At 39.5% G+C, this 27,383-nt stretch overlaps 1 protein-coding gene across 3 annotated transcripts in view; it reads left to right on the forward strand.

Moving 5' to 3' along the window:
- Positions 1-27,383, forward strand: part of GALNT11 (polypeptide N-acetylgalactosaminyltransferase 11) — a 46,090-nt gene that overhangs the window by 6,343 nt on the left and 12,364 nt on the right. Inside the window, exons 2-11 of one of the 3 annotated variants that reach the window (XM_009644080.2) lie at positions 3,134-3,466; positions 7,233-7,356; positions 9,304-9,470; positions 13,832-13,957; positions 14,148-14,155; positions 14,265-14,301; positions 16,302-16,506; positions 19,407-19,524; positions 21,277-21,429; positions 24,027-24,245. In XM_009644080.2, coding sequence (XP_009642375.1) covers positions 3,172-3,466; positions 7,233-7,356; positions 9,304-9,470; positions 13,832-13,957; positions 14,148-14,155; positions 14,265-14,301; positions 16,302-16,506; positions 19,407-19,524; positions 21,277-21,429; positions 24,027-24,245 — 1,452 coding nt within the window. In that variant the 5' untranslated portion in view covers positions 3,134-3,171. The other 2 variants (XM_035899653.1, XM_035899654.1) reach the window with 2 other exon arrangements.

The raw sequence follows: 27,383 nt of genomic DNA on the forward strand, positions 1-27,383 counted from the left end.
CGATCGCCTGGTGCCCCCCCTAGCCTCCCCGCTGGTGGGGTGGGGTGAGAGGCAGAAAAGGCCTTGGCTCTGTGTCAGCCCTGCCCAGCAGTAACAAAACCATCCCTAGGTTATCAACACTGTTTTCAGCACAAATCCAAAACATAGCCCCATACTAGCTACTGTGAAGAGAATTAACTCTACCCCAGTCCGAACCAAGCACAAAAAGTAAGTGTCTAACAAAACATTTGGTGCTTAAAGAAAATAGTGAGTCAGTATTTTCCTGCCAAATGTATTACCAAGTGTCGTGGTTGAATAGCAAGCTACTGAAAGGGCCTAGTTTTCTGCATTGTGAAGCTTCTGTCATTTGATTTAAATGCAGGATTTCAACCTTTGTATCCTTCTACAAAACTGCAAAACAGTGAAGGAGGGGAAAAGAAGGTGAAACAGTTCTGCTCTAGCAAGGAGCATGTGGAAATAATATCATGCTCAGGTTTGCATTTGTTGCCTTTTCAAGGGTAACCAAGTGTGTGCTTTCAGCCTGGTCAGAGGGCTTTTGGGAGATGGAAGGGATGTACAGCAATCTTTTTACTCTTTCACTAATTTATCCCTTCCTCTTTAATCCGAGTATGCCTGATGGCAGCCACAGCAAAACTTTAACTTTTTGGGGTGGCTAGAAGTGCCACAGCGGCAAGGTGGAGCTCTGAGCTGTAAGAGATGCAAGAAGCTGGGGAAACATGTAGTCCGTGATGAATTCTGTGCTGTGTGCCTGTCTTCCTACTGTTACCTGAGATAGCAAGGGTTATCTTTGGTTTTCCTGTGCAAGCTACAGCTCTGAAATGAAAAAGTTCCTTCTCTGTTATAGTAATTTTTATCTTATTAGAACAATTCCGTTCCACAATGTAAGTGCATGTGCCGTGATGTTAGGATTGTGCGTCTCTGTTGCCATAGCAAATGGAAAAACAACTCTAGAAGGTTTTGAGGAGCAGTATATTAGGCTTGGACAAGTCTTACAGCAGATGACATCCTTGTGGCTGTGCAAAAAAACCCAAAACCTGGCAAGCACCCAGATCTACTTTTATGGATAAGTATTAATTGTCTGCAGACTGTCTGGCAAGAAGAATTATAATAATTAGAGATATAACTGTTTATCTAATCTTGTTCCTTTGCCTCCTTGCATGCTTTTTCTGAGCCTAGATTTGCCTTGCTATGATCATTGACCACTGTTTGCACAGGCATTGGGGATTGGGGGTCTGTGTTTCTCCAACTGGCAAACCCATTCTGCTAGCTAGAATGAGGGGGGTTTTAATCACTTGTGCCCCTGGAGCATTTGTTGCCTGACTAATTTCATGGCCCTACAGTTAAGTGGCAAGATTTCTGTGTGACAGTGTTAGAGAAAGAGCCTGTTCCGCAGAGCATACAATTCAGCTGTATGCACAGGGTCATGAGATTTAAACCCCGTTTAAGACCTTTTTAAGCTCCTTGGGCTTAGCTGCTGCGTAGAGTGTTGCCTTGCAGAAGCGAGGGGAGTTTGACATGGTAAGAATAATGGGTAAATTATTTTTAAGGAGGCTTGGGTTTTTTTGCTTTATTTTACTTTGTGGGTATTTTATTTTTGGAAAGGAGACAATGACCTGCTGCAGTCTGGGAAATGTGAGCTTGAAGTTTGCCATGTAGTCTTTTTGGATGCAAGTCACTTAGGACTCAGAATTACATTGCCAAAACAAGTGGGATCTTTATAGGTTTCTTTGGGATCATGAACACCTTCTACCTCTGTTTAGTAGTTTTCCATATTGAGAAGGGAATAATCTGTACTCATAAATGTTGCTGTGGTTTGTGCTTTACCAGGATGACCTGAAGACTTCGGGTAGTTTCTGACTTTATGAGAACTCTGAAAAATACATCAGCATAAACCCTTGACTCCTATCCCAATACTTGATTTTCTTAAAACAAATGTTTTGCTAATTAAAAGGTGATTAAATGGTTTCCCAACTTCTTGTTACTGTGCAAAGAATTTGTTGTGGTTAGATAATTATGAGAGAAATCTATTTCTTTGAATTAGTGTTTTTCTCGTGTGTGGGAACTGAGCTGTATAGGTTTTGGGGGGTTTTTTTTGAAGCCTTTAATAGATTTTAAAAACTCCAGAAAGTTTGCCTGATTCTCCTGGGCCATAAATAAAATGTTATCACTGGCTTCATATGCTTCACTTCAGGGATTTGTTTATGATAGTAATTTTCAGTATAGCTCGGGGAAATTGTGTTAGTGGATGGGTGCCTAAAGTAAAACTCTGGGCAGCGTTGCTTCCTTCCAGCTCTCGGTGGGCATCTCCTCCAGGGAGTATGGAAGCTCTTCTGGAGTCTGCAGAGGCCTGCAGGAACCCAGTAAATTTATTACCTTGGAGCTTTTTGCTCTTTCCTTATCCCATATCTGTTTCCCTCTTTTCTGCAGAGCAGAGTATCTGTAAATGCGACAATCTTGGTGCTATGTCTTGTTAAATTGCACCCCATGATTTCTGGAATTTCTGGGATCTCATGATGGCTGTTCTTCAGTTTGGGGCAAGAAGGACTGAACTATGTAGTTTTTTGAGTCTGTGTTCTCTCACTCCTTGCTTTAGGATAGGAACTGAACTATAAAAATGGGCATGTCTGGACAAACTCTTGGGCAAGTGGCTCAAAGTGACCCTGCCTGAGCAAGGGGGTTGGATGAGGTGACCTCCAGAGGTCCCTTCCAACCGCAACCATTCTGTGATTCTGTAAAGAATCAATTCCTTGTGTGAACTATATTTAGTTAAATAGTGATAAGTTTAAATGAAGGCAGGCATACAAGGAATGTACTATTGTGGAAGAGAGATACTTATATAAGTATTATGAGGAAAAAAATAATTTTTACTGCTAATTACGATGTGTGACTGGGCTCAGTGATTGTTTGCTTCATATTTTAAAGCAGTAGTATCTACACAGTATGTGCAAACTGGTCATGTTTATTTTTTGAATGGGAAAGTGAAAAGTAATTTCATTCTTAAAGTCTGTGCTTAAAGTTCCAGTTCCAAAAATCATGTAGTGGAAGAGCAACCTATAGAATGCATTTTTCAATGTGTCGACCTGATGAGGTAACAGGCAGCGTGCTCAAAAAGTGTGTTTTCACTCTCTTTCAGGTAATTGAGAATGGATCCTCAGCAATGCTAGGTCTACAATGGGAAGTGTCACACTTCGCTATTTCTGCTATGGGTGCCTTTTCACATCCGTGACCTGGACGCTTCTGCTCTTCATTTATTTTAACTTCAGTGAAGAGAACCAATCCTTCAAGAATGTGCCCGTCAAGGGGCTGGAACCTCAGAGGCCACTTCCAAAAAAATTCTACCCCCGTTTTACACGGGGGCCTGTTCATATACCTGAACTGCAACAGAAAGAGAGTAAGATAGGAAATCCTCTTGGAAATCATGTCCAGGACCCAGTTAAGGGGGAGGTAGAATTCTCCCCTGAAATGGGTAAGTGGTTTTCAGTGCTGGTGACAAAACTATTAAAACAGTAGAAGAAATGAGATATTAAGGTTGGTTGGTTTGTTTTTTAAAGGATCACAGGGAAAATTGTATAATGAATTAGTTTTGTTTGTTAAAACGCAGGTGGTACTAGTGGCTGTCTTCATGAGGAATTACTTGACATTTATTCTGTTGTGTTTAATGCAAAATATATTGTTCCTAGCATTTACTGTGCTGTATGTGCTAATGAGGAGGACTGGATTACAGCAAGGTGTCTACCCTTGGTGTAGTTCTTGGTCTTGGAAAGTTCACTATATGCTAGTTTCACATCTTACTCGTGTGTTGACTGGGCTCACATACATGAACTTTTATTAGCCACAGAGAAACTCTACTCATATGCAGCAATTAAAAGTAGCTTGATAGCAATACACAGTGAAGAGGACCCATTGGTTTGGAGAATATCCTTGGAGTATGAAATCATCTACAAAAAATGTGTGTGTGTGTGACAAATTACAATGGAAGATTTATTGAGATGACAGTGGTTAGGGCCAAGTCCTGCTTACTTTGCACCAACAGAGATCTGTGTGTTTCGTTGGAGCATATTTCATCAATGAGATGATTTGGGTTTGTCTTCCAAACTAAAGTGCTTTGTATATTTAACTGCTTACAGCTTAGTGTTCGCTGTTGTGTTCAGATGTGCAAACTGAGACATGCTGCATACTGGCCTGCAAATTTGCTTTAAATCTGGAGGCAGATGTTGGGTATTGTGGTATTAGTGTCTGCTGCTTTGGGAATTATGGCATAGTACCCTTCATAACCAGGAGTTTAATACTCATATCTAATTGAAGTCCTCTGTCATTACTTTGGATGAATTCTGGATCACCAGCTTCAAGAGTTTATATAGCTTTACCAAACTTCAGTTTCAGAGCTGGTCATTAGACCTATGTGAATATGTGGGAAAAATGCCAATTCACGTTGCCCTGTGGCATTACAAATGTTTATCCGTTCACTGCAAAAAGCACTAGAGCCAAGTGAGCTGAAGGCCAGTCCAGAGATGGCCATTTCTTTCCAACTATTCAGTACTGGCCAGGAAAGAAATCGGACCTTTTTAACTGAGAAGTCCCTTGATCTTCAAACCAAGTGACTGGTTTGGTTGGTGAAAGCCAAGGGGAATTCTAGTGCCAGGATAAATTCTACATGAATCATCAGGAGACAGCTGGCGCTCTGTTACGGTTAGATCAGGTGCTGCAGGAAAGGGCTTCATGTCTGTCTAGGATAGGGCAGTGGTAAACACACAAAGCAAAAAAAAGAAAATAACTTTGGCGTATGATAGCCAAACCCAAATATCTCTCTCTTTTTTTTTTTTTTTTTTTTTTTTTTTTTAATCTGGGAGAGCTACGTAACACTGTTGAAGTAAAGCCTAAACTGATGTTTCAATTGCAAGGCCCTTACTTTCCAAGGGCTTTATCTGCTGTTTAGACTGAAATCTTTCAGGCGTTTTCATGCATTTTGGATATTGTTCTTCATGAGAATGTTTTAAAAATATTAGCATTCCTTCTTGTCTATATTCAGAAGATCAGAAAAAAGTAGCTAGTGGTTGGTTATGGACAGATTGTAGAAGGAAACATTTGGTATGTGTTTCTTAAGCTCATGCTTTGTGTAAAGAAAATGTTTTAAGTTGACCCAGTGGCACAGTGTTACTGTGACGCTGAGTATCCAAGAATGAATGACTGAACTGACAAGCTGGAAACCTTACTTTGGACATGCATGTGGCTCAAAGGAGGACTGATTTACCACTTTAGACTGCTGGTGCTGGAAGAGTGGCACTGCCACTGTGAACAGACCTCATTCCTGTGCCAATGATGCAACTTATCTACAGTGGGAGTGCTCATCCGTGAGCATGATAGCATCAGTTGCCACATGACACACTATAAGGGCATAGCCCACGTCTTTTCCAGATATCACTACCCAGCACTTCCCACTTGGTCCTGCACAAATGTCAAGGCATCTGCTCTTGAGGTGTTTGATAGCAATGGCAATGCAGCTGCACTGTACTCAAGACTAAAGGTGACAGGGTGGGAAATATAAGTGGTGGGAATGTGGGTGCACAGAATTCCCTCTAGAAGGTCATCTTAAACCTATAGGCAGTCTTTGTTGCTGAAACACAACTGGTCGTGGCAGAGCTGTGCTCTGAAGGCCAGCTAGGACTACTTGTTTGAAAAGGAGGAAAGCTTCAAAACTTTTTAAATGACCTTTTCTTCTATTCTGTTTTTTAACCCATCTCATTTTCTCTGTACTCAGCTGGCTTTTGCATAGCTGTTGAAAACTAGAGAACATGAGGTATGAAGAGAGGCTGAGAGGATTCGGTTTATTCTGCCTTAGAGGGAAGGCTAAGGGGTGATATTTTATTGCTATCAACAGCAACTTAATGGGAGGCTGTATGGGAGGTGGAGCCAGACTCTTTCCAGCAGTGCACGGGATTATGATAAGAAATTAAAGCAAGGAAGAGATTTCTGTTAGATAAGAGGAAAAATATTCTCAGTGTGATGGTGATCAAATACTCTGAACAGGGACATGAAGAGGTTGTAGAATCTCTATCCTTGGAGTACTGGAGGCTTTCAAAACTTAACTGGACAAGTTCTGAGCAATCTGCTTTGTGTAGGGTATTAGATCAGATGTCCCTCCCAGCCTAAATTAGTCTATGATTCTATGAAACATATTACCCTGGATGTATGGTAGCATGTGAATGATAAACCCCCTTGTTAATTATTTTCTGCAGATTTTGAACCATATGGAGATGATGGGCAGGGTGGAAGGAGATAAATTACATGATCCTTGCTCCCTTTTTGTACTGAAATTTCAGTGAAATTGCCTCTGTAGCTTGCTAATAGCTGGGGAGGACATATGCATCTCATTCTGTGCAGCCAGCTGAACAGACGATAAAGTCCTTGCTCTGCTACCTGGAATGTTGCAGATGTGGCTAGCTCCCTCCTCTCCCTCCTTTTTTGCAGTAGAAGGGTTGAGTGAAGCACCATAATATTTTGTTTCTATTCACACTGGTGAGTGTATGGCTCAGTGAGAGAGAAGCCCATGGCACTGAGTCAAGGCAGGCAGGATGGCATTGAGGATTTCAGCCTTGGCCTCTAGCAGTGTACTTAATTTATACCAGCAGTTGTTGCCTCTGCCATGCTTAGCAACAGTTGATGCTTCTGCTAAAATAATCAGTAGAAAACCTTCTAGCTCTGTTGCTGTTTTACTTGCTGTTCAAAGTCCCAGGTGATATAAGCAAGAAGTTTACAGTTTTTCGTAGCTATTTTTATGTTACTACAGACTTGAAAAAACTGCATGAAATTGGAGCTGCTATTGTAAGGGGTTTTGTACCATTGTAAATGTATTTTCTCTCAAAAATCCCATCACGGACCCTTCATCTGTATGGATAGGTGCTGATGCAGTGTGTGCCAAAGTCTATCCTCTGTTTCTTGTTTGATGTTGGTTTTTAGGTGGTGCTAAGAATTAGAGGCCATTTAAGTGAAGGGAGTATGTCTGGTAGGGCAATAAACACACTGGAGCCATCAGTCTTTGCAGAATGATTTCGTAATAGTTGCACAAAAATACACTTTGCAAAACTAGAGGGATTTTTGAAGAACAAAATGGGTTTTAGGGGAGGTTAAAGACTATGTTTCAATCCTTGATGGTTTCCAAAGGATATTTTTGAGCCTGATAACTAATCTTGGCATGTGGTTTGATTTTTTTTGTTCATTTGTTTTTTTCACAGGAATGATTTTTAATGAAGAAGATCAGGAAGTGAGAGACTTGGGCTATCAGAAGCATGCTTTCAATATGCTTATCAGTAATCGGCTGGGATACCACAGGGAGGTGCCTGATACAAGAGATGCAAAGTATGTACTAATTTTTGGAGAGACCGTGCTATAATTGCATGTGCTCAGGGACTTATACCTGATACAGTATTTAACATTTTTGGTGTTACATTTCTGTTAGATATTCTTTCAGCCTCCTGTGTTGCTGAAGGCAGACTTTCAGCTATTTAAACAGGAGTGCTTGAGGTTAGGATTTTTCTTCTCTGGTCTCTTCTGTCTTTTTTTGAATGAATATTGTTTCTGGAGATCTAATCTTTTGCCAGCTGGAAAAAGTATGTGATAGGTAAAGCCCCACAGAAAGTAGGCTCCAGGAAAAAAGAAAGACTGCTACTCCCTGAAAGCAAAGTTTTCTCCTCACTTCAGGAATGCTTAATGAAGAACCAGGTTGAATATATGCTTATTCAGCCTTTTATCATATTAACTTTTGTGAGTAGTAGGGTTGGCAGACAGCTATTTTGATAGAAACAAGATTCAGAAAATAACATTTTAAATAAAAGTCAGTGTGGAAAAGACCTAAGAATCAAACTTTCTTTCCAGCAATGCTAAGATTACATATCCTGTGTCTCTTTCACCTTGCTAGCTGTGTACTTAGTTACTTAAAGCATGGTACAATGTTTTTATTTTTTGAAGCTTCATTTTGAGATACTCAGTAATGAAACTACCAGAAGAGATGCTATAATTCTGTTTGGTACCTTTGAAAGATGGATATTAAATGTTCTAGTGCCCAAGTTAAAAAGAGACTTTCACCTTACGTACTATTTCACATTTGTTGTAAGTTTATGGAGTATAAGATAGAAGAGTGACTGATGACAAAGACACTCTGTTCTCAGTTATAAGTCCTTGCTTGGTATCTGGGTTGCACTGCTCTGAATACTTTCTGTTAAAAGCAGATTTTTTTCTACAATCTGTCAGATGCATGTGGGGGAGGGAAAACCACCACTGTAACAACAACAAAAATACCCAACATTGAGTTGAAAAATAAATAAACCTGCATCTGTTTTTCTAGTGGCTTCTCTGGTGTGGGTAAATGTAATGAATCGTACTTGCTGAAATGTCTCTTCCAAGAGCTAAGTTCATTCCAAGTCAGTGAAGTATTTTCTTGTATATATCTGGGTTTTCATTTATAGTTTCTTATTTTTGTTGGATTTCCTCATGACTGACATCTTCAAATGGCATTAATCTGTGATACTGTGCCCTATTAGAGATATGGATAAAATTTAAAAATGAGGAGAAAGAAAGAATGATCTGCTTTGCGTGGGGTTCAGCTTGCAGATTAAGTTGCTTAAATTTAGATAGCTGCATCTTATTCAGTTGTCTCTGCTTTTATTATAATTAGCAGAGATCCAGTCAATGCAGTTAATGGAGCATGCAGAGCTCTTCAGCTGACAAAATGCACTTGTCAGCCTTCGGGCGAGCTGAACGCTATCTGTACTCCACTGACAGCAGTGACTAGACTTAAGTGTCTTAATCTGCAGGCTGAATCCCAACCTTGCTTGTCTAAATAGGTATTTAGCACCATTGGAAGTATTCTGGGCTCTCCAACCTAGTCTCCAGCAGCTGGCCAATAAACTTTTGGGTTTTTTGTAGGCCTCGTGTCATATTTGCCATTTTGTATATGTCTGAGCTACCCGAGGGTACTAGAAGGTGTTTTGACAGCTGAAGCAGGCCCTTAGTAGTTTCTCTTGTTTATGTCTTGAGGATCTGTGATTCTCACTCCCACCCCAATCCATCATATCCTCTGTTTTGTAAGAAGTAGCAATGTCAATTACAAGTCTGTATTATGTGGAGAGTAACTTACTGTGCTGAGCCCTGCTATAGGTGTTATACGCCTGGGCTCTTTATGTTCAAGTTAGGGGTTCTTCCTACACATTTCATGTTTGCTTGTTATTTATGAAGTTTCACCAGTGACCTAGCCCTATGGAAATCCCACTGAAAATAAAGTTGTAACTACTGTATTTCTGTTTGCAGATGTAGAGAGAAGTCCTACCCTTCTGATCTGCCGTCTGCTAGTGTTGTTATCTGTTTCTACAATGAAGCGCTTTCTGCCCTGCTTCGCACAGTACACAGTGTCCTGGATCGCACTCCTGCACACCTTCTTCATGAAATTATTTTGGTGGATGACAACAGTGAATTGGGTGAGAGAACCTTTCAGTAATATTTTGGTTAGTGCTTACACTTCTTGACCTTCCTGTCTCTTCCTGTGCTTTTTTGACTGGTCAAAATAAAAATGTGAAAGTCATAATGCAAAGCCAATTTGTGCTGCAGTCCATCTCCAAAAAGTGCCAGCCAGTACACATGATGTTCTGAGAAACCAAAGACGACATCCACTTCGACACCGGTGCCATTTTAGTGATGAGCTTTGTATCATACAGACTTGAATATTCAAAACCAGATTTTAAAGCTAATAATGAGGAGTGTATATTTGTGGAGGGTGTGATTAAGCAGTTGGTTATAGTTTAGCCTTTTTTTGACAGTACCTTGCTGGGACTGCTCTGGTGCTCACAGCAGATTACACTGATCCTTCCGTAAACTTTGTGGGCCAATGCTAAATGTGAATGCATCTGAAAGGAGTTGAATGCACGTAGTTTCAGCTGCAGCCTTGCAAATAAGTTGATGTGGCACTGTGGAAACAGTGTGTCAGGGTTTTTTTGGGTTTTTTTTGTACTTGCTCAGCAGTTCAGACTGGTGGTGTGCTGGGATCTAAGCTCAGCCTTTGCTGGCAGGGCTCTGCGTGGCTCTCGCACAGCCTCTTGTGGCCACCCTGGGAGTAGCTGTCCCTGGCTCTTGGAGCAGCATCTTCCCCCTCAGTCTGGGAGGCACCCTAGAGGGGTAAAACTTGCAGAATTGCTTACTGATGTTGAAAGATTGATGCTTGGGCATTTTTCTTGCGAATGATGGACAAGGCAAAGTCAGACACACAATTTGAGCGTTTTGGCATTTCAAAAGCAAAATGCCTGTTAAGGAGTGTTTTAGTGAAGCAGGACCATGAAAGTTCCCTGCTTGCCTCTGTACAAGTCCACAACTTTTTGCATTTTTAAAATGATTTTTAAATTTTTTTTTTTTTTTTTTTTTTTTTTTTTTTTTTTTTTTTTTTTTTTTTTTTTTGTACTTATAATTAGCTCCCTCGGTCTCATAATTTGGTTTCTGGGTTAAGGTCTCACTTGCTCTGGGAGACTGATTAGAGATGTATGATGTAGAATGAAATTCTCCTCTTATGCAGCTAGTTTATTTCTCAGAGGTCAGACCAAATGTTAAGATACAGGAAAGAACAAAGATCAAACGCTGTCCCTTGCTGATAAGAATGTGTAATATTTAAAAGCTTGGTTTGTGTTTGGGAAGCAATGCGCCCTCTTTGCTGCAAAGTCTCTTGTGCAGTTAGTTGTTTTAAAGTTTTGTAACCTTCGTATTTAGAACTAAGCTTACTTCAAAACTCAGTCTTTTGAATATGGTAATGCATTTGGTTGATTAATGCCCATGTTTAGGCAGTAATATTGTCCCTCTTCTGGTCTTTTGCTAATTCAAAGGCCAAATTGGGTTCAAAACATTCAAGTAGATACATTTGCCTTTCTGACTTCAAATGAACATTGTTTGAGGCCAAAGATGGAAGGATATATTGTTTATACACAGAATTACTGCTCTCTGTGGTGATGGTCCTACTGATGTTTGCACTGCGGCTTAATTTTAATGGATGGAATTTTACAGCTGAAGAAAAGCAAAGCTGGTTTAGTGACTGAGGAACAAAGACTTTGGCTGTGCCATGGATCTCATGTCAGCTTGGGCAAATTGCTTAATCTCTACGCCTCTGATTTTTTTTTTTTTTTAAATTCATATTCTCTACATTACATACTTACTGAAATGGTATCTTAGATGAAATTCTGCCTGTTTCTTCTGTTTTAGATATAGGAGCTCTGCTGCATGTAAGTGCTATTGTGCAAAGCTTGGGTCTTTGCATCTAGTTTTGCCTCAAAAAGCTGCTTACACTGAACCATCAACAGTCTTACTAGCTAAGCAGGCATTTCCATGGCTCAGCTGAGCCCGCTGTTATATTTTGCTTTCCCTTTGCTGCAAGGCAGGTTTTCTTTTCATACTACAACCTCTTTCTCCCTGATTTAGGCTTTACCTGTTACAAAGCAGCCTACAGGATGTGTTGAAGGCTGTTACTGGAGGCGTTCTTCTACACAGGAAAAGAGATTGAAGAACAGAAAAATAGCAAATTGCCTGCAACTCAATACTTTGAAATAATAACACCCCTGACTCCCATCCTAGATTTCTCTTGTTTGCAGGAGCCTTCATAATATAGATATGGAGCAAGATAATGGATAAAGTAATTTTTGGAGACTGTCTACTGCCTAAAAGGGAGCAATTCTCTCCTTGGAGCAAAATTTCTCTAGGCAGGCTGTATTGAAACAATTTTTTGGGTTATGTCAGAAGAAATCCGTCTTCCCAGTGGACATGAAGCTGACACGCCCATCAATGATGGGCAAACCCATCAACAATGAAAACCCCAAAAGGTGTCTGATATGGTCCATGATATGTTCAGTCCGAGGCAATGGCTGGGCATAGTTTCCAGCAGAATGCTAGTTTGTCTGGGTCAAAACTGTATTCTGAGAGCATGCTAGCCATTAGGTACTACTGGCTCTTACATGCTGCTGCTCAAGCCCGTGTTGTGGTCCCAGTTTAGCTACCATTATGGACATGACCTCTTTTTTTTTTTTAACTCTGTTTTCAGAAGTTCTCACATGCAAAACTGTTTCCTGCTGTATTGTATGTCCTTTCATGCAGCCTTATCTGCCCTAAGTGCTGAGTTTGATAACTGACCTTTTCTGCTAGCCCTTTGTTTTCCACAGTTCTAGACTGTCTTTCCCTTGCTATGATACATCAGGTGAAGAATGATTCAAGCACTAGTTTATTTCAGATTTGCAAATCCTTCTGTCCTGCTTATTTGGGTATGAGAGATTTGGGTACCATCCTAGAGATGACTTTATTTCATCAACTTCCTAGGAGATTTTATGCAAAACCCCCCTTTCCTATTGTCTCTGGCATATGATGTCACATTCAAGACCGGGGAGAGAATTTCTGTGACCCAGATGAATCCTGTCTGCATCTCTCCAGAGACTTTTCTTTGCTCTGCCCTAGAATATTCTCTAGCATCATGTTTGCTCTGTGGTGCCTTCTCATTCTTGTTACATGATGCTGCCTCGCAGTGCAAAGGCTGAGATCTTAGTGTTTGGAGTTGCTCCCGGGAATCTCCTTTTCAGTCTTCCTGCCTGAAAGTTCTTGTACTCCCTGAAGGTTACAGCTCTGGCTTCCACATATATTCCTTTGGCGTTTAATTTTGTTAAAAACAACTTTAATGTTTGAACCGACATTCATTGGAATAATAATATTTATTCCAGCATATCCTCTGTTGAAAGCCTGTCTGCCTCTTTATACCAAGGTTCTCTCTGAAGTCTCAGCTGGCTTTTGTTTTTCTTCCTCATTTTATATTCCTCTTTATTTCTCCATAAGCTTATTAACTTACATTTTTCCATTACTTCAGTCTTCATGGGTCCATCTTCTCTTCAGAGGTCCTGCTTTGATGTTAGAAACCACTGTCCTCTGGTGAAAAAATTATTATTACTCTTAAAATTGCCATTGATGTTAGTTAAGTTACAGTAGTGCCTATAGACTTCAGTGAACCTTGCTCTCCTTCGAAAGTACTTGCTTGCCAGCAGTGTCTTTGATCTTTTTGCATTTTAGAAAAGCAACCACCTATGAGTGAGCTGTAATTCTTTGTATCTACTATTGTATCAGCTAAGCAGGTACAGATAATGAAAGGGTCTTCGTGCTTCTTTTTAAAAGGGCGTTTGTTTTAGTGTATGGAACACAGTAATTTAAATCACTTGCCTGTGTGAAAGGGCTTTCACTACTGCTGCTGCAAACGACAGTCACCATGAGAAGAATTTGGAAATGCTATTTTGTTGTACAGTGCCTTTTTTTTTTCCCCCCCAACAGTAATTCTTTTTAGCGTAGTCTAGTAGTTCCAGTTAACTTGAATCATATCATGCTAAAGGCTTTGCAAATAGGACAAAACTGTAACAATCCAGTCTGTAAAACCTGAGACAGTGGCAGCACATAAAAAGTTAGTTGGGAAAATATAAGGAAGTACTAGTCCGCGAGAATGTGTGCTGTCGAAGGTTCGGTCCTATAGTCCATTGCCCTTTTCAATGCAGGGTATGTAACTGCTTTGTCCATGTGAGTTTCCACAATGCAGCAGGAAAAAGTGAAGCAGTTAATAGGAAAATGTGAGAATAAAACAACAAAAAAAGGCTACGGGAATTGGAGGGCAGGTGTAGGCTGTGGAATGGCTGACTGTCCTTTTGGCACTCTTCATTTGGTGCTGTATTGGGGTAGCTTTTGTTCAAGTTTCTGGCCCTTTTTGAGTTGAACACCTTGGGACTTTAAACAAAGCCTTCACAATTTCCATCCTGTTGTTGAACTTGTTTCCTTTTCTCAGCTGACTTGAAGAAAGACTTGGGTGAATATGTTAAAACTCAGCTTCCAAAAACCACAAAATTGGTAAGAAATGAAAAGCGGGAAGGCTTGATTCGAGGAAGGATGATTGGAGCCTCTCATGCCACAGGTATACTTTCTTCTTTCTCTTTTCCTTTCATACTTGGACCGTATGTTAATTGAGTGACTTCTCTTTCTGTAGTGCTGCTCTTGCAGATATTGAATGTTTGACCTGTGATTGCTTTAGCCCACTCTGGGGGCTCTGCATATCATGTGACATGACTTAGCACAGGGAAAGATTTGGGATAGTGGTATCTTAGGTGAAAGTGTTCTAAGCTACACGACTTAGCACAGGGAAAGAAAGATTTGGGATAGTGGTATCTTAGGTGAAAGACATTTTAGCAATTGTTTCGGAATATCAGTGACTTTGGAATGAGTTAATTGCATTGATCTTTGGCTGTTATATTAATCTATGTTGCAACAGCTACACAAAGTGTCTTCAGTGATACCTGTATGATGACGACTGGAGACCTTAACTGACATTACCTGTGTATTTAAATGTATATACCATGCTGTTGACCATGATCTATATGAAGCTTTCTCCAGTATTTCCTTATTGCTTTACTGAATTAGTCATCACCCAAGGTTTTTCTATTACTCAATGAGAAGGAATCAAGGAGGACTTGGCACTTGCTTATGTGTAAATAGAGAGTAGAAGTAATAAATTCACTGTTTTTATAGTTTGTAATTAACTTCAGAAATTTTTTTGCTGTGTAAGAGGGGAGAGATCTTTTTTTTTCAAGTCACCCAAACAGTGACTTGGCAAATCTGGAGACAAATTTAAGTGTTTCTTAAGCTTTGTCTGAACCATTAATTTCTTTTTTTTTTTTTTTTCCTTCCTATGTAAGTTTGTTTTCAAAAAGAGCTCATCATTTAGAGTGCATCAGTGAAATAGTAAAACAAAACCAGTATTTGACAAAATTTAGTGAGGCAATGTAGAATTTTCTGTGTTCCTGCCCTGAAAGAATATTGTCTCAGGAACATCTCCCTCTGTGCTGGATATGGTGTTTGCAGAAGATTTTCTGCATATTTCATGTGAAAACTTTCACTCTAAAATGGCAATTTGCTTCCCTATTAAGGTACGCTCTAATATGGTTTCTAATTTGTCCATCTAATTGTGACATTTCTCGTACAAGCCTTTCTGTTGTTGCAGTGAGTGTTAACTGCAATACACTAGTTTGGTGCTTTATGTACACTGTGCGCCTTTTACCATAATATGCTTCCTGGTTAAATTCTTTGGTGTCTGAGAAAGTATGTGCCACTTTCGCAAATAATTCTGAGTGACAGATAAAATCTCTTAATTGGTGTTTACTCATTAGCATTGTAATGGCATAATCCAGAGAGAAAATTGTGCTTGCACTTTCCAAGCTGTGCTAGGATTCATTTGAGTTAGTGCAATTTTCAGTCATTTTATTGCTTTTCTGAACTGATGGAGTCTGGGTTTTTTCCTCTTCAGTCAAATACTGTCTGCTGTTAACATGTGACTCTCTATATTTGTATGTTTCTAACTTGTTTTCTTTAAAGCTCTTTCCTGTCTCTTCCACATAAAATTTGTGTAACACTAGAATAATGTTGTGTCATAAAAATTCAGATGATTTTTTTAGACCAGCTGAATCTCAAGGTCTCTTATGGATCAAATTGTCCTCTCTGACCATGGTGGATAATCCCCATGTAAACTGATAGGACTGAAGAGTTGCTTGGTCTAATACTGGTGGATTTGGCTATGCCCGTTTAGGGCATTCACTCTCCTCCTAAACTGGTATGAATCCACAGTCACTCTAGAGCTAATGAAATGGGGAGATGCTCTATGTTACTTTATATTCAGGAATTGAAATGCTGTGGTCTGTGTCTTAGGTGAATGCACATTAATTCCTCAGAATACCTTAGTTTAACATCCACAGATCTTGGCTGCAGCAGTAATTGGATGGATGCCAAAGTGTGATATGAAACGAGCCCAGGGAGATTATAGTCAGTGGACAAAACCAGCTTTGTCATGGGGATAGTTCATCCAACCCAGTATCTGTCATCTTTGGCTATCTCTGTAGTCTAACTTGGGTGTGGGAGGTGCTCGACATTAGGATGAATGCACTGCCTCACTCTTAGAGTGCTGGTCTGATGATGCTTCATTTAAAGTGCAGTAGCTCTGCTGAATTTGGGTAGAATATGTGATGACTATAAAACCCTGTCAAAGAAATGCAAATAATGGCCCACTTGAGCAATTCATAGCTAGATGTGAATAGCCAGGATCTACCTTCTGCCTGTGTGACTGAACTAGTCCCTGGGGAACCTCTGGTTTGTCCATGTTTCCGAGTGCAGATGGTGTTTCCCCTCTGAGAATACTGCTAACGCTCTACTGCTGATAAAACTGCATGTGTGTTTGTGTGTTTCACTTTACCATGGATCTTTATTTTGAGTGTGGTTGCAACCGCTGCTGACTCCCATCAGTGAAGATCGCAGGACTGTGGTGTGCCCTGTGATCGACATAATCAGTGCTGACACGCTTACCTACAGCTCTTCCCCAGTTGTGCGTGGAGGGTTTAACTGGGGCCTGCACTTTAAGTGGGATCTTGTTCCTTTGTCAGAACTGGAAGGACCCGAGGGAGCCACTGCTCCAATCAAGTAAGGTTCCTCCTACATGGTGTGAAGGTCTGTGTAACATGTGGATGATCAGAGGCACGTCTTGAGCACTATGGAGTGTATCTGGGCGTGCAGTTTTAGAAGCAGATGCCTAATCTGTCAAATATCTGACTTATTTTACTTAGAAATAGTTTTGGTTACTATTACCTATTTCAGTTTAATTTCTTGCATTTAGTCACAAATTAGATATAGAATCATAGAATCACTTTGGTTGGCTATATTAGATATATTTGTCTTTATTAGGTCAAGAAAGCACACTTGTAGAGAATGCTTGTATAACAGCACCTTTTGCAAAACCCAAAAATCTTAAGGAGCTTATACTATACTGTATTAAATCTGTCCAATAATTTCACTTTTGAGCTATGCATTGATGTTTGTTTCCAGTCTGTCAATGTGTTTGGCTTAATGATTTTGATAACTGTCTTTGTGCTAGTAAGAACCTGCATATCCCACTAATGTAGGCTCTATAATTTCTGTGATGAAATGCTAAAGAACTGCTAGACTGGGAAAATATGTTTTTGTGGTAATAGGAAGGTGGTTTCATAGCTGATGGGAGAGAACATCAGAGCATATGGTAATTTTCGATGTCAACACTTTTTTGCTTTGGATTTCACTTATTTTTCTGCAAACAAGCAATTATTTTGTCATAAAGCTTCCTAAATTAACGTGCATAGATGTGAAAACCATCTTTAAAATATTACTTGTGTCTTTGCATGATGTGGCAAATGCCTAAAACTGTCCATTGGAAGCCTGTCAGTATTGGTTTTGTGGTCTGAATTGCTTGAGGGTCATTCTGAAAAAAAAGTTTTAGCACTAGGACTTGGAAGTTACCTTCCTTAATCTTTAAGTCATTGATGGCTGTCTTGCCTGTACAGAACTGACAATATCTGGTTCCTACTGGACATGTAACTGTTATAAAATGATGTCAGTAGAAGCCTTTTTTTAGTAGCAGACACATATGGTTCAGACGTGAGAATAGAAGCTGTCCCAGTGTGAATCCCTTCATGAGAAGGGCCAGTGCTGGCAGAGTCATGGCATGAAGCTGTTTGTGCTTTTTTTCTAGTTGCAGGTATCCATCTCAGTACAGAATTCAGATTTGTAAGGTAGAAGACTTTACCTTTTTTACAAATCGACTCCTTGTGGAGAATGTGGTATTTTTATAAGATTTGCAAAGTGAATCAGAAATTGGGCAGTCTCGTCTCTCTTCCATTCTCTTTTCTTGGACTGTAAAATGAAGAGCACTTCAGGCTGACGCAAGCAGCTCCAGCACAAGGTTCTCTTCTGTGGTCTGACAGCTCTGTAGTTAGTCTTTCCACATCTACCCATCACAAGATTTGTTCTGAGAAGCCAGGAACCTTCTTAAGTTACTTAACAGTTTGACTGGCTTGTTTGGCAGATGTCACTGTGGCAGCTTCTGAAGCTAGAAGGGAAAGGGCAGACTGGGAACCAGCATAGGCTCTCTTAAAATCCTTATTCTGTTAAGAACTGCTCTTACAGATAATCTGGGGCATGCCTGAAGGTTAGTTCTTGCTGTGTTCAATGCTGTTGTTGCATTCCTTCAACTCACTTTTAGGAAAAACTCCATGGAAAGGTAGAGAACTTTAAAAGGGAGTCTAATAATCTAAAAAGATTACATTTTCTGAGTATGAAAGTGACTTTTCCTACTCAGAGGTCTCTGCCTGCTTTGAAAAAAAGAAGCTAGATTGCTATTTAAGCTTTGAAAATGGCTTTCCATCAAATGGAAAGTCTTACATTTTACATTTTAGAGACCTTCATAATGAAATATTTTGATGTCAGGGATGGAAAAATTGAGAGCAACCTTTCAAGCCAGGTTTTAAAGTGACAGAAACTGTTGTAGAAAATTGTGTGAGAACAGGCAAGTAAATGCAGACTTAGGCTTGTTTTCATTGCAAGTTTACATTAACAAGGATGGGGAAAAGCCTGTTCACAGCCTATTGTATATTCCAACTATCATATTGTATTTATGTAATGTTGTTACTCTGTTTTATACTCTTCTAGGGCATCCACATTTTATAACTTTGTGATACAGTAGCAATTCAGTCTAGAGACTGTACAACAGGGGTTATATACAGATTTTTACAAAATAGATACAGATTTTTACAAAATAGAGCACTGTTCTAGTAATGCACAGGCAAGGTCAAAAACTGGGAAACCCCGAAGAGAACATCTGTGCAAATATAACAACTGTAAATAACTTGCCAACAAAGTGATCATTGCATCAATGATGAAACAACACTGCTCCTGGTATTTCAATTCTAGCTATGAGGTAGAGTAGCATTTCTTTTAGCAGCTTCCTGGCTTGTATAAGTTAAATTTGGACCTTGTTTCTTGATCTAATTTAATATGGAAAAGTAACATATACTCTGGATTCTACTCCTTCTGCAGTCTGTATAATTTGCCCCGTAAGAGGGGGAAGAAGACCTTATTGTGGGCAAGTGAACACATTTGTAACTGTAGAGGAAATAGGTTCTGGTAAAGACAGATCTAATTAAAGGCAGCTCCTAAGTTTCACTGTAGAAAACTTGATGGACTCCAAACTTGCACAGGCTTTTACTTAATTTTCTTAATAGAGAGGCACCGCTTTGTTCCTCGTTCCCTGTCCTATCCATGTTCAAGTTTACTGTACACAGAAATAAGGTTTACAGGTATTGGAATAATGAAAGATCACAAATACCCCTTACAGATCTGCTTTTGAAAATGTTTTGAGACTAGAAGTGTGATCTGACGTGTGTCTAGTGTCTGCAGGATTTAAATTGTATTATGTAGGTCTAAATTTAAGCTTTGAGACTAGCTGATTCAGTGAAAAATTGAAAATTACATTTTTATATATATAAAAGAAAATGAACTACTTTCTATCTTAGGTCACCTACTATGGCTGGAGGCCTGTTTGCCATGGATCGTGAGTACTTCAATGAACTTGGACAATATGATAGTGGCATGGACATCTGGGGAGGAGAAAATCTGGAAATCTCCTTTCGGGTAATCTAGCTTTCATGTGTATGAACCTCAATGTCTGGCTGCTTCTCTTCCCTGTGTAGAATTTCTTTAGCACTGGAATAGCTATTTGCACACAGAAATTGGCACTTTCATTCCCAGGAAGGATGCCTTCAGTGCACACTAGCTGCCTTTACAATAATCTTCAAGTTAAGTTTTAATGGGAAGATTAAAGAGAATTTTGAGTTCTGTAGTTAAATGTGTGTTGCTTTTTTTTTTTTGTTTGGTGGATCATTTCATAATACCTATAGAGAAGCAAAACAAAAGAATAAGCATGCAAATTTCTGAAATAAGTTTATAAGCAATATCTAATGAATTTCACAGGTTGGTTAAAAAGATGCATGGCTCACAGCAATATTGATAATAAGTAAGTTTATTATATTTTCTTAGACATGTATGGGGCTTTTCAGACACTTCAGCCTCTTTTTTGTGGGCCTGGAATTGTAAATATTTTATAACTAAATTAGGACTCCTGTAGAAGAGTCAGCTTGGATGGGAAAATGAGAAAGTCGTAATCAGGAGATCTGAAAGTGATACTTCATTGGGCTTCCTATATTTTTCTCACCTGCCCTGTCACTCCACTGAAAGAAAAACAACTTTTTGTGCTTGATGTCATATTTACTGCTTCACTTTTGTAAAGTGGATTCATCGACAGGTTTGACAAGAGTCTGCCTGAAAATTGGATGCTGTCATGACAAATATGAAAAGGGGATTAAAAAGTGAAATTAACGTAAAAAAAAATCCAAACCCCCAACCCACAACCCCCAAAACTTTAGAGAAATCTGTCAAATTGGGTTATCGGAGAAATCAAGATTAGAGCTCAAAAAAAAGAACTGGCCCTTCATAAATTTGAGTGACTTCAAAGGGGTATGTAAAGAATAAATAGAATCTTTCAGGTTTTCAGTACAAAACATAATTATTAGATATCTGAGTAGAAGTACGTGACGTGTGAAGAAATTGTTGTTACTGTGTAAAACACAGTTTCAATTAAAAGGGCTTTGAAAAACTGGAGTATATTCAGAGAGCTTTATAAGGTCAGGAAGCCCCCTCTCCCTGGGGGAGAGTTGTAAGGAACTTTATTCTTTATCTTATCCAGAAATTTTAAAAGTGACTTGATTATAAAGTGCTAAAGTGAGAAGGGCCAATGAAGATAACTTGCTGGAAGCTGAAGTTTAAAAAGGAAAAAAAAAAAAAAAAGGAAATAGAGGGTAAATAAAATCCAGATCTGGGGTGCAATGGAGCTGGATTAAGGCAAGTAGTATCTGAATGCAAACAGTATTTCTGAGTTCCCATATATTTAACAGAAATAAGCAGCTGTGTGAAATAGGTGCTTATACTTGGGTGAAAGGTTCCTTTGATGATACTGACTAATCTTTATTATCTGTCATGGAAGTGTGGACAAGTAATTCTCATGTAGGCAAATCAATTTAGAGATCTTAATCTTCACGTTGAACCCCAGGCCGTGTATTTCAGTGTTTGCTAATAGGTCATTAGAGCATATGTTTTGTGAAAGCCATGATGCGTTATGTGGAAAGCATGATGATATGACAAAAATAGTCTTTTCTAACCTGAAGGTTTATGAATTTGATTTGTCAGAAGGCTTGACATGTAGGACAACATTGCTGACACCTAATGGCATCACCTTGTATAGACCTACCCAAGTATCCCTTGAAGAAGGGGAGGAGGTAGTGAGTCAGTATACGTACAGTGAGGTGTGTTCTGGTTTTGTATGGACAGATCTGGATGTGTGGTGGTAGACTTCTGATCATCCCCTGCTCCAGGGTGGGACACATTTTCCGTAAAAGGCGTCCCTATGGCTCACCAGGGGGACAGGACACGATGGCTCATAACTCACTGAGGCTGGCACATGTGTGGATGGATGAGTATAAGGTAAGAGTCAATTCTAGGTCACGAAATAATGTTATTAACTGGCTTCTTTGTCAAAGCATTGTAACACAGTGGGGTCTATTAACCATCTCTAATGGGGTGTTACTTCTGTAGTCTGATTTCCCAATGTTAATTTTGATATGAATTCCTAAATTCTGTAGGATTGTTGTTTGGTTTTTGCGTGCTCAAATCTACTCCCTGTTATTTCTGCTGCTTCCAGGAAATTCAGTTTTATGCCTTTTTAATGAAGTAAAAAATGACAAATGAGTTCTTATAAGCTCTGCATTGTTTTGTGTCCAAATCAGTATTATGTGGCAGCCATGCACTACTGCTATATGCCTTCAGGTAGTTTCTGTGTTGATGAGAGAGGATTTTGTTGGTTGGTTGGTTGATTTCTGTTTTAATTATCGGTCTGACTCTTAGTCTGTCTTGCCCTGGAAGATCGATTGGAATTGACTTATTGATTCGAGGGCAAGCATATTCCTTCCTTGTCTTCAGATCATGGTACTGATGGTTTTAAATGTAGATCAGGTTTTTGTGAAGCCCTGATCTCTGTAATACTTGAGGACATTTTTGCCTTGTGAGACCATAGATTGGCTGTGTGGCCAGCTTCTGTGGTCCCTACAATTTCTATACAAGACATATTTTATTTACTCTATATTCTGTAGATGTTTATGTTTGAAACCCCATTCTTTATCTTGATGTTCAGTCAGATCGAGGAACCTATTAGGGGTCATTAATTTTTATCTCCATTCTCCATCTCCATAATGCATTAGTAGATTTGATCTATCACTTTCCCTTTTATTGGTGTCTGGGCACAGTTGTTTTGTGATTAATGATGGCTTTCTCTGAAGCTTGGAATTGATTCTTTGTTATAATTTCCAGCTAATACCGCTTTGTCCAACAAGGACTTAAACTGCTGATTCTAGCAGTATCTTATCACAGACTTTGTCCTGAACTTTTCCAGCTGTTTCTAATCTAATTCTCTGATAGTTGCCAGAGACTGTCATTATGACAGACTTATGTATGGAAGGCAAGCCTGGAAATATTTTTTTTGTTTTTATAAGTGTAATGCAAATATTTAGGGCCAGTATCATTTACTGAAGTGATTATATGATGAATAGTACAAAGATAAGACTTCAAGGACCTGTTTTGTGGCAAAGAGCAAATATTGATATCTAATAAATAAAATTGCGTGATGGAAGGGAAATAGCAAAAATTTTGTAACTGGCAAAAGCAAAATGTATAAGTAGTAAGTTCATGTATACAATGGAAATAAACTATGCAGAAAAGGTAGGATACTAAAATTTGAACCTTAACCGGGAAAGAGGCAACTGGAATAACAGAGGTACTTTTCTGAGGCAGACCAATTTCTGATAGTGATGTTCAGTCTATCCCCAAATTCCTCAGAGTTGTCCTAATGTCCAATGTACTTAATGCTTCCCCTTCCTCTGCTATTAATATAGCAGTGATACATCAAGCACATCCATATGCTCAAAGATCTTGATAAGGACAGATGTATAATTTGTCTTGAGATGATGCTGTCTGTCATCCGAATATCGGAGGCAGCAGTAGGTAATTGAAAACTGTCAGAACCACGTTATGGTAAATTCCAGATGTTTGCTAGAGATTAATCCAACAAAATACCGTAGCTCAGTGCCCTGAAAACAGTTTTCCAAATAATATCTAGTAAACTAGTTAATGTGCAAATACAATGCCTTTTCTATGAGCTCTGTAAGTCTAGCTGGAATTAAAGATGCCAGAAGGGGATTTTTCTTCTAGTTTTGGTAAGTGTTCATGCCACATTGTACATTCATGAGTTCCTGTTTGTCCCCATCATCTCTGCATTAGAGTTGAACAGCACGTTAAGACTGAGCTGGAATCTTAATCCATCCTTTCCTAATCAGGTACAATTCTGAGTATAATCATAAATTAGAATATGAAAAAATAACATTGCGGGAGCCTTTCTGGGGATGATGCAGATGAACAGAAAAAAATGGGCTTAGCAGAAAGCCCAGGTGATGGTTCTGATTCTTCATGCGAATAAATGCATGGTCCCACTGAACTTCACAAGATATATAGGTCTATTCTGATACAGATTTTTTTTTTTTTTTTGTCCTGGTAACTTGTAAAGTTGGAAGGCTGGAAATTATGGAAAACAAAATACACTTGAACCCCACAACAATGAAAACAACCAATTGGACAATCAAACTAATTTAAAGAAACCTTGGCCAGATGAGGATGATGATTATACACAAATCTGTTTCTGACCTAATGACTCTAGGATGCCTTTATTGCCAATGGAGTGTAGGGCTCATTTGTTTCTTCCTCAAATTGGCACCTGAAAAAGGTCATGCCTGAGAAGTGTCTTCATCAAAAAAAGCAGTCTAGAAAGATTAGCTCAGAGTTAGGCAAGATAAATCGTGCCTCCTGTGGTAATCTTAAACACTGGAATTTCCTAATGCCAGTTTCAAACTTAATGGTTGAAAGCACTAGCAAAATGAGACGAAACTTTGGGAGTTCTGCAAACGGGAAAAAGTTAGAAATCAATAATCTGAAATTCTTCTCTTCTTGTCCCCAACCTGTTTCTCTAAATACAGGAGCAGTATTTTGCTTTGAGACCTGAGCTAAGGATGAGGAACTATGGAAATATTACCGACCGTGTAGAATTGAGAAAAAGATTGAACTGCAAGTCATTTAAGTGGTATTTAGATAATATCTATCCTGAGATGCAAATATCTGGGCCCAATGCCAAAGCTCCACAGCCAGTTTTTATTAATAGAGCACAAAAACGACCGAAAATAATTCAGCGTGGAAGGGTAAGACAAATTTTCTTAATTAAAACCTGGAATTGTATATTTTTATTTTGAGATTCTGAAAGATTTGTTCAAATAGAAGAAAAATAGTCTTGTTTCCATAGAGCATAGAGTTCTAGTTTTCCAAAAAGCTGTCTTGAAAATAACAGAATTTGTGTCTTTAGACAAAGGCAAGTAATTTTCACTCTGATCTGTATTTCAGGTCATCTTCAGACTAGGTAGTATTCAATGAGATTTCTTACCTCAAAACTCTGAGTTATGAAGTTTTGATGGCTTTAAAATGTGCTTTCATGGCTGTCGGTTCTGAAGATGGATTTGGATAGAGAGAAGTTTGGCCTCAGATGTTCATGCTCTGGTTTATGATAAGAGTACAATGTAATTAGTTTCTGAACTCATTGTTTTTACTGGGTAATTTTCTGCAAAGATGAGCATTTGCATCTGAGACTGATAATGGCTTTTCTAGTCTTCACTGTTAGATAATGAACAAAAGATGAGTTTTGCTCGTTTTTTTTCTTCAAAGTAGAAGTGAAGAGATAAATTTTTACATGTATTCATGAAGGAAATAATGATTAAATTCATGCCTTGGCTCTGACACCTGTGTTTATGGGTTTGTATGCAGGCAAAGCCAGCGTACAGTTGCATTCGGTCTCTCCAGTGCCAAATTAGTCTGACGGATTCTTTTTACACTTCCCCAAAATAATGGATAGCTTCAAACCTGAGACAACTTTCTCAGTCTTCTATGTGTGCACATGGATTATGGCTAGCAGATTCCTTTCTAGCTCAATAATTGGAAGCATTAAGTAGGGATGTAGTGTTCCCCACAAGACAGCACAGTCTGCAGTAGCTGTTGATGGTTGCTGGTCCTTGCCAGTAGATTCAGGCTGGAGGACCTGAGTGCATGCAGAACCTATTGACATCATTAGATTTTTGCTTGGAAGCAGCTATCTGGGAATCCACAAGTTGTGCAGTATTTTTATAATTGTATCCCAGCCAAGCTGTAAAGTTATTTATTAGGGCAACCATGTAGTTCTCCTGAATAAAACTGATACAATGGGCTGCTTCCCCTAGTTGTTAAATGCTGTTATTCCCCTAGTCAGACCTCCCCCTTTCCCCCCCACCCCCCTATTAAATTTATTAGCTGTCTGCTTTCATTCAGACAGAAGTTTAACTAAGGAATTGCTGATGTGGGGGAGGCTACCGAGGGATCTGAATCCCTCAACAACACTTAAGGGGAAACCTTCCTAGCAATAATTTCCCATGGTTTAATTTGGAGAAAAACTTTGCGCACCCTTTAAGAAGGGGGAGACAAGACAGAAAAATGCAAGTTCCTTGGCTTGATTCTCTGGGGTTCAAGAATTGTACCCAACATTGTGTGAGAGAATCAGCTTTGGCTCTGATGATTTTATAAACTATTTCCAGATGCCTACAAGGAACAGAACGATCAGCCAGTGTCACCACTGCGTGCCAGACTTCAGCATTCGGGATGAATCACTCCAAATCCCAGCTTATTCTCAAAAACTAATTGGGCCAGAGATAAGTGCTGGTCTGACAGCTGGGGAGAGCTGTAATGATCACAAATTGTGACAGTTCTTAACAGTGTTATCAAATGCTGATCATCATGGCCAATAAAAACAAGGACAAAATTCGTATAAAGCTCATATAGCTGTATGGTTTGAAAGCCTTCTGTTGAGTGAGGAATGATGAAAATGAGATCTCTCCTAGAAGTCTCTGGGGTGTGAGGAAATGTTACTTAGAAGGTTTTTTTTAATTTGTTCAGATGTGTGTCCGGAATAGCAGAAACATGGTGCACTTGAGGAGGCTGTTGATGTGCCTTGGGACAGCTATTTCCAGAAATGGTGTTTAGTGAAGAATATGATTTGGTATTCGTACTGTCTAATTTTTGCTGTCATGTGATGGAGCAGTCCTTTCTTTTTATTACTGGAAGCGTCTTTTAGTTTCTAAAAATCTGTGGAATAGATACAAACGCCGAGACAGCTACGTATGTCTTCGTAATAAAATGCAGCTAGCTAATTAATCAGCCTGGCCTTGAGTTCAGGACAGCAAATTCTTTTTTTTTTTTTTTTCCTCTACATTCAGCTCCAGATTGGAAATAATTATTTTTAATGTGGATGCCAGATCTGGGGCCCTGCCATACTGCACAGATGCACACACCCAGTGACTATCGAATGCACTCCCGTGCACTTAGTAGAGTAAGGTTCTGCTGCAGTGAAGGAAATGGTGGAATTGTGGCCATTGCTAGAATAATTGCCTTTTTCCTTTGTAGCCTTGGCTGCGTGTGGTGCAGTTCTTGATGAGCAGGCAGTGACTGCTGCCTGAATAGCATGATCCCCACCACGTTGGGGGAAGAAAAATAATCAGGCGGAAAAGAAGTCTTCTGCTGGCCACCAGTTAGTTTAGGGCACGGGCATACTTTAAAGCCAGAATAGAGGTGTTTTGTCTCACCGAGTAATCCTGTGGGGTTGCCTACATCAACACCGTAGTGACTCCTGACTGTTGGAATAGGACAACCTAATCCTCAGGCTCTGCAGAAAATCTGCGGGGTGACTTTTAGATCGACCATCATAGCCCAAACCCGGAGAGATTGCTAACTTGCTGGGAGCCTCCTGTTTGCTTTGGTGGTATGTGCTCACAGTTTTGCAACCCAGGACAGGCTCCTGCCTGAATCTGGTCCCCTGTTACAACATTATTCCAACTCAGAGTAGGCAGTACATTCGAACTGGAATGAGCATTTGGGCGTGTCTAAAATTTTCCCTTCTTCCCTGATCTGTCATTAAAATAACTTAACTGGTAACTATGGCTTTTCAGTTACCTGAACATTCTTGAATTTGCAAACAACGTAACCCTCTGAAGTTGCTTGTATTTATGTAATTCCTGCTCCTTTTTCAAAGAGGCAGTCCTGGTTTATGAAGAGAGGCTGTGGGATGAGAGTTACATTTAAGCTAAACTGTAGGAAAATGTAGTCTATACAGCATAGTTGATATTCCTGAGGTAGTGACTGCCTGGGACCTGAGACTTTCGTGGCCAGTGACGAGGGGAAAGGAACTGGGCACAGCATGGCCACCATGTGCTGGCTGCCATGTTGTGTGTACTGCACTTGTACCATAGAGAGGGAAATCTTGA

The sequence above is a fragment of the Egretta garzetta genome, unplaced genomic scaffold (assembly GCF_000687185.1).
Source record: "Egretta garzetta isolate BGI_Z169 unplaced genomic scaffold, ASM68718v1 scaffold117, whole genome shotgun sequence".
Taxonomy (NCBI): Eukaryota; Metazoa; Chordata; class Aves; order Pelecaniformes; family Ardeidae; genus Egretta; species Egretta garzetta.